Consider the following 10,625-nt stretch of genomic DNA (forward strand, 5'->3'; position numbering starts at 1 on the left):
AATATTAGAGAATTTAACTAGTGTGATTCACAATAATTTAGGGGAATTCTTATAAAAGGTGATTACTTTTAGTATCCCTAATATTCTACTTTATTTTAGTTAGTGTAGCTTATAAATATGACATTGTTAATATCTTATTTATTATCATTTGCCTCCTATATCGGAATACCAGCTCCATGAATACAGAGTGCTTTCTTCACTACCAAATTAAAATGCAAATGTACATTTGTATTAGGCATGTAATAGAGACTAAATGGATATCTGCTTAATTAATCCAAGAATGATGGAGATAGATCATCTACCTAAAGCATTTCTTCCTTTGACTCTTACATGAACCAAGAGATCTAACTCTTTGTTTCATCTAGGGAGGGAGCTGTGTCTTTCTACCAATGACAATTAAAGCCACTGAGATCATGGTAACAACTAACCGAACCTCGACAGTGACAGAGTTTCTCTTCTCTGGATTCCCCCAGTTTGAAGACGGTAGCCTCCTTCTCTTCATTCCTCTATTCATCATCTACACATTTATTGTTATCGGGAATCTCACTGTATTTTTTGCAGTAAGGATGGACACCCGTCTCCACAACCCCATGTACAATTTCATCAGCGTCTTCTCATTTCTGGAGATCTGGTACACCACAACCACCATTCCCAAGATGCTCTCCAATCTCATCAGTGAGAATAAGACCATCTCCATTACTGGCTGCCTCTTGCAGATGTACTTCTTCCATTCACTTGGAAATTCGGAGGGCATATTGTTGACCACCATGGCCATTGACAGGTATGTAGCCATCTGCAACCCTCTCCGTTACCCGACCATTATGACCCCCCGGCTCTGTGCTCAGCTCTCTGCGGGCTCTTGCATCTTTGGCTTTCTTGTGTTGCTCCCAGAGATTGTGTGGATTTCCACACTGCCCTTCTGTGGACCCAACCAGATCCATCAGATATTCTGTGACTTTGAGCCTGTGCTGCACTTGGCCTGTACAGACACATCAGTGATTCTGATTGAGGATGTGATCCATGCTGTGGCCATCATCTTCGCTGTCCTGATTATTGCTCTCTCTTATATCAGAATCATCACTGTGATCCTGAAGATCCCTTCTGTTGAAGGCCGCCAAAAGGCCTTTTCCACCTGTGCGTCTCACCTTGGTGTCTTTCTGATGTTCTATGGCAGCGTGTCCCTCATGTGCCTGCGATTTACTGCCACTTTCCCACCCACTTTGGACAGTCATTGCCACTTTCCCACCCACTTTGGACAGTTACTGCCACTTTCCCACCCACTGTGGACAGTTACTGCCACTTTCCCACCCACTGTGGACAGTTACTGCCACTTTCCCACCCACTGTGGACAGTTACTGCCACTTTCCCACCCACTGTGGACAGTTACTGCCACTTTCCCACCCACTGTGGACAGTTACTGCCACTTTCCCACCCACTGTGGACAGTTACTGCCACTTTCCCACCCACTGTGGACAGTTACTGCCACCTTCCCACCCACTGTGGACAGTTACTGCCACTTTCCCACCCACTGTGGACAGTTACTGCCACTTTCCCACCCACTGTGGACAGTTACTGCCACTTTCCCACCCACTGTGGACAGTTACTGCCACTTTCCCACCCACTGTGGACAGTTACTGCCACTTTTCCACCCACTGTGGACAGTTACTGCCACTTTCCCACCCACTGTGGACAGTTACTGCCACTTTCCCACCCACTGTGGACAGTTACTGCACTGATGTTCTCCGTTCTTACACCCTTTCTCAACCCTGTCATCTACAGCTTGAGAAACAAGGATATGAAGGCTGCAATCAAGAAGCTTCTTTGTCCTGGGTCGCCCGGGTGGCTCAGTCAGTTAAACACCTGCCTTTGGCTCAGGTCATGATCCCAGGTCCTGGGTCAAGCTCAAATCAGGTTTCCTGCTCAGTGGGAAGTCTGCTTTTTTCCTCTGCCTCTGCCCACCCCACTCATGCTCTCTTTCTTGCTACTCTCTCTTTTTCTCAAATAAATATATAATATCTTTCTTTTTTTAAAAGAAGCTTCTCTGCCTTCAGAAAGTGTTCAATGCATCTGCAAGTTGATGCTAGCTATCTCTTAGCCCCTCTCACTTTGAATGTTATCCTGACACACTAAACCATAAAACTAACATATAAGGGCACCTGGGTGGCTCAGTGGGTTAAGCCTCTGCCTTCGGCTCGGGTCATGATCTCAGGGTCCTGGGATTGAGCCCCACATCAGGCTCTCTGCTCAGCAGGGATCCTGCTTCCCCTCCCACCCCCGCTTCTCTGTGATCTCTCTCTCTGTCAAATAAATACAATCTTAAAAAAAACTAACATATAATTCATCCACTGACACACTGATAGCTTCCATTTATTTCATTTCACACATTTATTCTATTTATACACATTTAATGTATCAGATTCACAAAGATTGATAGATAAGAGAAAGGAAATACGATGTTTAAGCCATTAAAATAGATTTTGAGACATTAATTTTATTGTTACTATGTAAGTATTATTATTATTATTATTATTACTATTATTCCAAAGGCATTAGTAACAACTACAGATTAAAAAATAGAATGGGGGACGCCTGGGTGGCTCAGTGGGTTAAGCCTCTGCCTTCGGCTCAGGTCATGATCCTAGGTCCTGGGATCGAGTCCCACATCAGGCTCCTTGCTTGGCGGGGAGCCTGCTTCTCTCTCTCTGCCTCTGCCTGCCACTCTGCCTGCTTGTGGGTTCTCTCTCTCTCTCTCTCTCTGACAAATAAATAAATAAATAATCTTTAAAAAATAGAATGGTTAAGAGTGTAAGATCTGTAGAAGAGGTGAAGGTTCATACTTTACTACATACAAGCATTGTGACCTGAAACATGAACCAACTCTGGGAGGTGCTGGATACATCTGTTACGTCACTGTGGTGATTATGTATGGTGTTTGTGTGTGTTCACATTCATCACATTGTATACATTACATATGGTCTCTGGATGCAGATTATATCTCAATAAAGTTGTTCAAATGAAATAGACCAGTTCACACTATGCTATATCATCAGAAATACAATTTTGCCAGTTAAATTTTTTTCAGATCCCTCATGTGATTTTTTTCTATCTTTAACTTGAGTATAGTTGGCACACAATGTTACATTAGTTTCAGGTATACAATATAGTGAGTGATTCAGCTTTTCTATATGGCCACAAGTGTGGCTATCATCTGTCACCACACAACACTATCACAACATCACTGTGTTCCCTATACTGTGCCTTTTATTCCCATGGCTTATTATTATTTTTGAATTTCAAGGAAAAATATTATAAGAAGTTAGACAAGGAAAATAGGCCCCCAAGTCACAGGAAGAAATGTTAGAAAAAACTCAAAAGAGAAAGAAAGTATGTGTTCTCATCAAAAATCCCATACATATTTCCAAGAAGATTACATAATAAAAGCTAACAGATTGTAGAGAAGAAGAAGAAGAAGTGGGGGGTGAGAAGGAAAGGGGAAGAGGGAGGAGGATGAGGAGGAAGGAAAGGAGGAGGGGAAGAAATTTGGGTTTTCAACGGAGCACAGAGCAGTGGATTGAGCGTATGGAGCACAGAATAATCCCATGAAAAAAGGTGAGACATTGTCAACAGAGAGGTGAGCGGGACCAATGTAAATTGTTCAGGGTCAGAGAGATCCACATTCATTTGCGGCAGGAGAAAAAAATGACATTTTCCCCTCACTTCAATACTGGCACAGACCCCAATGACATGCCTGTTAGGAAATGATCTTATTTTTCTATTAAATATTATTTCAAGCTTTTTTTCTGGTTTCGGTATATTTCCTTCAAGACTTTCCGTACATGTTTTTTCATGTGAGAAGAGCAGGACCGACACAAACACACTCTGCATGATGCCCTGATAGACGCACGTACCTGGAGAAAGTGGTTCGCCATGTTCAGAGCGACAAGTACAGTCAGGAAAAAATACTTGGTGACAACTTTGATCTTAAAATCTAATGAGACAAGAGTACAGAGGGGATCTTTCTGCTAATTAACCCCACAAAGGAAAATGATGCTCTCCACTGTGATGCAGGGCAGGAATTCCTATGGCACCCACTTCCCCTTCCTGCTCTTCCCTGGGATGCCTTTAAAAAAAATTATATATGTGTGTGTGTGTTGTGTTATAAAATATATTATATTATGTGTGGGTTATAAAATATATTATATTATATTAATTATATTATTTGTATAATATATACAACATCTGGAGGAATATCAAGGATCCAGAGACCCAGACAGACAGAGCAGTCCCTGTGGTCTTTGGTAGAGGTGAGTACAGATGGATGTCTTGAGAAAGAATTCACTTAGCATGCATAAGAATAAGAACATCATAACCTGAAGACTCAGAAGCTTCGACTGTTGGTGGAGGGCAGTGACAAGTGTAGGGGGAGCCTGTGCTGGGCACAGGTATATATGAAACCAGATACTCCATTATGATGCCATCTTTCAAGAGGTCATTTTTTCCAGACTTGATTAGGATTGTCACTCAAAGTAAATTGTCACACTTCCTTTTCAGACAGTCCCTAATTATCTTTGTTCACGTGTCCCCACAGCTATCTCGTGGGTTAAATTATAATTTTACCCAGTCTCTTGGCTCCAAGTTAATTTATTTGATACCGGCCATTTTTTACATGTCAACCCTGTTCTAGTTTACTGCCCTGAAGGAGGAGCCTGGTCTAGAGAAGGAAAAACAAGCCGTTGATGATTATTATGACACATGACACATACACTACAGAAACCCCAGAGTACTAGTGCCCAACATTCTGGAGTGCTGACTATATTCCTGGCACTACTCTAAAGCACTGAAATTATGTTTACACGTATTGGTGGGGGCAGTCAAGTGTCTGGGCTGAAGTCACTGGAGAATGAGTGCATGGGTTTGTATTCTGACTTCGGCTGAGACTCTCTGGGCAGTGTTTCTTCTGTAAAATGAGGATTATCTTACTTCACTAGAGACTCAGTAAGAAATACAGCTTGTGCTTGGGGCAGTGCTTGCCACAGAATGTGACTCCATACCCCACCACACTACGCAGTACTCTTACTGCTATTAAAAGTGTCTACCTATTCCCGAAGCCTTGTGTGCCAGTATTAGTATTTTCTGCATCCTACAGAAGAAGAATTAAAGGCATAGAAAGGCTAAATGACTTGAGATAGGTCGGGGGTTGTCAGCAGTGGAGAGAACCTATTTCCAATATGCAGACTTTTGACCGGTATTATGCATTGCTTTTGTGCCAGGAGAGGGGCAGGGTGAGGAGTGGTGGAGCGGCGGGTACCTCACAGTCAGAGGACATGATAGACTCAGGAGACTGTGGTGATCCTGCAAAGCGGTGTGCATGAGGGAAGAACACTGGGATGCTAGCAGGAGAAGCTGAGGTGAGTTCTGAGTCAGATGTGTGGGTTTGGAACTCATGGACCCACTGCGGAAAAACACCTGAAGTAGTAATAGTTGAGATCTTGTACGTGGACGAGATCACCGCAGGAGCAAACGCAATTATGGAGAGCAGAGAACGGGAGGCAAATGGGCACCTGAGGAAGAGTTTAAGAAAAGCGGCCGTATTAATAGGCGAGAGATGAGCAGAAGTAAGGGTAAGGATGACAGAACGAATATAACTAATGGAACAAAAGAAAAGGCCCAGGCCAGAACCACCTCTGAGAGCCACTGGGCATGTGTACTGCAGCCCCTGTAACATTTATTTTTATGCATGCCCCTTACTCTTAGGGATGGAATCACAGCAGTGGAGGAGGAAAGCCTCGGGTAGCAGTGATGGGCGGTGCCAGGGCTAGAGGACTGCAGAGTCCCCATTACCACAGGCAGACAGGGCATCACTAAGCTTGGAGGGAAGACCTTCAGGGCAGAAGCTCCCAGCAGTGTTGTGGGAACATGAGAGGTGCGGGGAGCTGGGTTTTACCACTCTTTCAATAAGTTGCTTATGTCCTGTGTAGATATTTACTTAATCTTCAGGATCCCTCTTAGATAGGTACTATTTTTAACCTCATTTTTGCAAATGAGTACTTGAGCCTGAAAGATTAAGTAATTTGCCAAAAGACATGTAGATAGTAAGAGATTCAGTCAGGGTTTCAGAGCAGACCCTGGGCCTATGTTCTAATCCCCTAGAACAGAAATCTCCACAGAGGAATATGCAAGATGATCCAATGGGATGGAAAGAAAAACAAGTAATACATAATACAACTTCTAGTATTTTTTTTGTTTTTTTTTTTGTGCCCCTTACTTCTAAAATTATATATATATATATATATATATATATATATATATATATAATTATTCGATCTGAATTATTACATCTGAATTATTCGATAATAATATAGTAAATGTGTGCAGCTTATAGATGCAAATTAGTTGTATTACCGGTTAAGCTGAACATAAATGCACCATTAAACGCAATTGAAGACACCTGTTTCCGTGATTGCGCCTCTGAAGAAGTGAGAAAGCATGTCAAACACAAATGCACAAGAGTGTGACATTAGGAGAAAATAAAACCTTCAAGTAATTTCTTGTTATTCATTGGAGTTATCTAGCTGTACACCCCCCTTTCTTCTGCACCTCCCCGGGAGCTGGTGTGTGCCCTCTCCTTCACTCACAAGGAGCTCTGCTTCGGATATGGAGAGCACAAACCTGTCAGCAGAGGCAGAATTTATCTTCACTGGCTTCCCCCAGCTCCAGGATGATGGCCTCCTGTTCTCCTTTCCCTTACTCTTCATCTATACCTTTATTGTCTTTGGGAATCTACTGATCTTCTTTGCTGTGAGGCTGGACACCCATCTCCATGATCCCATGTACAATCTCATCAGCATTTTCTCCTTCTGGAAGGTCTGGTGCACCACAGCCACCATCAATGAGAAGAAGACCATCTCCATTACTGGCTGCCTCTTGCAGATGTACTTCTTCCATTCATTTGGAAATTTGGAGGGAATTTTGTTGATCACAATGGCCATTGAGAGGTACATTGCCATCTGCAACCCTCTCTTACCAGGTGATCATGACCCCCTGGCTCTGTGCCCAGCTCTCGGCAAGCTCCTGCATCTTCAGCTCCCTCATCCTACTTCCTGAGATCGTGTGGGTTTCCACACTGCCCTTCCTCCACACTGCCCAACCAGATCTGTCAAACCTTCTCGACCTGGTCCCCATGCTGAGGCTGGCTTATACTGACACGTCCATGGTTCTGGTTGAGGATATGATCTATGCTGTGGCCATCATCACCACCGTCCTAATCATCGTCCTGTCCTGTATCAGAACCATCGCTGTGATCTTGAGGATACCCTCTGCTGAGGGTCGGCAAAAGGTCTTTTCGACCTATGTGGGCCATCTCGCTGTCTTCCTGATTTTCTTTGGCACCGTGTCCCTCCTGTACTTGAGCTTCAACAGCACCCAACCCCCAGCTTGGACAAAGCCATCACACTGATGTCTATTCTTCTTCCCCCATTTTTCAATCCCATCACTTACAGTCTGAGAAACAAGAACATGAAGAATGCAATTTGAAGACTCTCCCATCTTTGGAAAACCTTGAGCACATCTGGAGCTTAATTCTGAGCTGCAGGTCCCCTTCCACGGTTCTCTGTGTCTCTAACAGATTGAAGAATAAAACTACTCTATGCCTATTTCTTTGTCACTGAACTTTCTGTCTGTTCTCCTGATTACTTTCCCTTCTATCTAGGAAAACACATTTGTACTCTGTCATAGCTATAACACCTGATGTATATACGGTCAAGATTTTTTTATTATGGGGTTGAAAACTTTGCTTATTTTCTTCTGAAGTGTTGTAATTAAAGGCAAACTCACTCACCACTTCAGAAGCTGGCCGTGTGCTTCAGGTAATAGATCTCAGGGAACTTTTCTATTTCATTACAGATCAGGATTATGTGATAAGATTTGTCAGAAGCAGATATCTTAAAAAAAAGCAAAAATGATACTTAAGGAGATAAATTATATTTTTATTTTTAGTAATTATTTTGATCTTCATTAGAATAATAAGTATATACATTTAGTAAGAGTAAATTATTACTGTTGCCAGACCACTTCATAAAGAAAGCACAGTGTGGGGCACTATTTACATCAACACACTTCAGTGCACACAGATACACACAGATAAGGATCTTAGTCATTGCTTGCCTCCCAGGGGTAAGCATCTTTATTTTCTTTAGCAGAAAAGTCTTCTGTGCATCCATAAAATGGAAGCTTTAATTAAAATATGATTCATTTGACTTCTTAATAGAAAGCTCTGAAAACTTTCCTTGTTATATCCAATACTATTGCCTTAAGTTTCTATCATCATTTATGCACAATCATTTTAATTATCTTTATAAAATGCAAGTAAAACTTTTGGTATGAAAATAGTAATATATCCTCCATGTTTAAATTTTCTTCCTCAACTGTCCAACAAAATGATGAAAACCAAGTTCATACTAATTTCTTTAGATACCCTAAACCCAAAAGACACACAGAACACAAAACCATACTTCCCAGCAGACATCACACTCATATCTCAAAAAACAGAACAAACCAAACCAACCAACCAAACAAACAAACAAACAAATAAACAAACAAAAATTGGTGGAAACAAGGAAAGGCGACTTCAATAGACAAAATGTAAAGTCATACTATATATGAAACAAAATTTAAGGGAGTTCAATACAGGCAAGAGAAGGGCTTAGCTGGGAAATATTTTGAAGTAGTCTTTCTGATAAAAGTGTTGGAAATTCCAAACAGAACTTGGATTTTGATAGATATAAGTTGGAGCCTGTAGATACAGGTTTATTAATGGGTATCGATGTTTCTCTTCATCAAATGGTGGGTTTAAAACCTTGACCCTGTTCTTCAGTGGATGGCATGTTAAGTAAAGTTGGGACATCTTTGCCTCAAAAGTCTGAGTTTAGGATGCCACAGTCAACAAAGAAAAGGGCCCATTAGTGACTAACTGTAAAAGATTTTGGTCTACAGCTACATCTGCCATAAGAATTAGAGTTCTGAGTCCTGCCAAGGAAACCATTAAAATGAAAGGGCCACTGTAACAGGCCCCTGGGCGTGGAGAGGAGGCTTTGGATACAAGGAACAAACTTTGGTCCTACACAGCATCCCAAGCTCTACCCAGTGATTTTGAACATGAATAATAGTCATCAAAAATAAAGAAAACAAACAAAAGTAGATAAGGAAACAAAAAATTATCCAACAAAACCTCTAACTGACTAAGTCTGGCACCACTCTCAAGGCTTCATGGTACCCTCATCAGAAAATGTGGATTCTTGGGGCGCCTGGGTGGCTCAGTGGGTTAAAGCCTCTGCCTTCGGCTCAGGTCATGATCCCAGGGTTCTGGGATTGAGCCCCGCATCAGGCTCTCTGCTCGGTGGGGAGCCTGCTTCCCCCTCCCCTCCCCTGCCTGCCTCTCTGCCTACTTGTGATCTCTGTCTGTCAAATAAACAAATACAATATTTTTTAAAAAAAGAAAGAAAATGTGGGTTCTTGCTCCATGGGCAACCAGAATTCTCATGGTTATGTCAGCATTCTTTTTTTTTTTTTAAATCATTTTTTAAAATTTATTTTCAGCATAACAGTATTCATTGTTTTTGTACCACACCCAGTGCTCCATGCAATCCGTGCCCTCTCTAATACTCACCACCTGGTTCCCCCAACCTCCCACCCCCCCCACCTCTTCAAACCCTTCAGATTATTTTTTCAGAGTCCATAGTCTCTCATGGTTCACCTCTCCTTCCAATTTCCCCCAACTCCCTTCTCTTAACTCCCCATGTCCTCCATGTTATTTGTTATGCTCCACAAATAAGTGAAACCATATGATAATTGACTCTCTCTGCTTGACTTATTTCACTCAGCATCATCTCTTCCAGTCCCGTCCATGTTGCTACAAAAGTTGGGTATTCATCCTTTCTGATGGAGGCATAATACTCCATAGTGTCTATGGACCACATCTTCCTTATCCATTCGTACATTGAAGGGCATCTTGGTTCTTTCCACAGTTTGGTGACCGTGGCCATTGCTGCTATGAACATTGGGGTACAGATGGCCCTTCTTTTCACTACATCTGTATCTTTGGGGTAAATACCCAGTAGTGCAATTGCAGGGTCATAGGGAAGCTCTATTTTTAATTTCTTGAGGAATCTCCACACTGTTCTCCAAAGAGGCTGCACCAACTTGCATTCCCACCAACAGTGTCAGAGGGTTCCCCTTTCTCCACATCCCCTCCAACACATGTTGTTTCCTGTCTTGCTAATTTTGGCCATTCTAACTGGTGTAAGGTGATATCTCAATGTGGTTTTAATTTGAATCTCCCCGATGGCTAGTGATGATGAACATTTTTTCATGTGTCTGATAGCCATTTGTATGTCTTCATTGGAGAAGTGTCTGTTCATATCTTCTGCCCATTTTTTGATACGATTGTCTGTTTTGTGTGTGTTGAGTTTGAGGAGCTCTTTATAGATCCTGGATATCAATCTTTTGTCTGTACTGTCATTTGCAAATATCTTCTCCCATTCCTTGGGTTGCCTCTTTGTTTTCTTGACTGTTTCCTTTGCTGTGCAGAAGCTTTTGATTTGGATGAAGTCCCAAAATGTCAGCATTCT

The 10,625-nt window shown here is 42.1% G+C and overlaps 1 protein-coding gene and 1 pseudogene across 1 annotated transcript; both read left to right on the top strand.

The window, feature by feature from the left end:
* Positions 1–410: 410 nt before the first annotated feature.
* LOC125085610 (olfactory receptor 6K3-like) lies at positions 411–3,017 on the top strand. The gene is made up of 3 exons (XM_047704072.1): positions 411–1,227; positions 1,725–1,825; positions 2,952–3,017. Exons 1-3 carry the CDS (start codon positions 414–416, stop codon positions 3,015–3,017), a joined length of 981 nt encoding a protein of 326 aa, XP_047560028.1. The 5' UTR covers positions 411–413.
* Positions 3,018–6,654: 3,637 nt separating this feature from the next.
* Positions 6,655–7,578, top strand: LOC125085611 (olfactory receptor 6K3-like; annotated as a pseudogene).
* Positions 7,579–10,625: the final 3,047 nt, after the last annotated feature.

The sequence above is a fragment of the Lutra lutra genome, chromosome 15, assembly GCF_902655055.1.
Source record: "Lutra lutra chromosome 15, mLutLut1.2, whole genome shotgun sequence".
Classification (NCBI taxonomy): Eukaryota; Metazoa; Chordata; class Mammalia; order Carnivora; family Mustelidae; genus Lutra; species Lutra lutra.

Excerpts from the sequence above, each read along its gene's own strand:
- LOC125085610 (XM_047704072.1), top strand. The coding sequence starts at position 414 with ATGGTAACAACTAACCGAACCTCGACAGTGACAGAGTTTCTCTTCTCT. Across the intron at positions 1,228-1,724 it reads TTTCCCACCCACTTTGGACA|TTACTGCACTGATGTTCTCC; the intron begins GTCATTGCCACT and ends CACTGTGGACAG. Across the intron at positions 1,826-2,951 it reads CAATCAAGAAGCTTCTTTGT|TCACATTGTATACATTACAT; the intron begins CCTGGGTCGCCC and ends TGTTCACATTCA.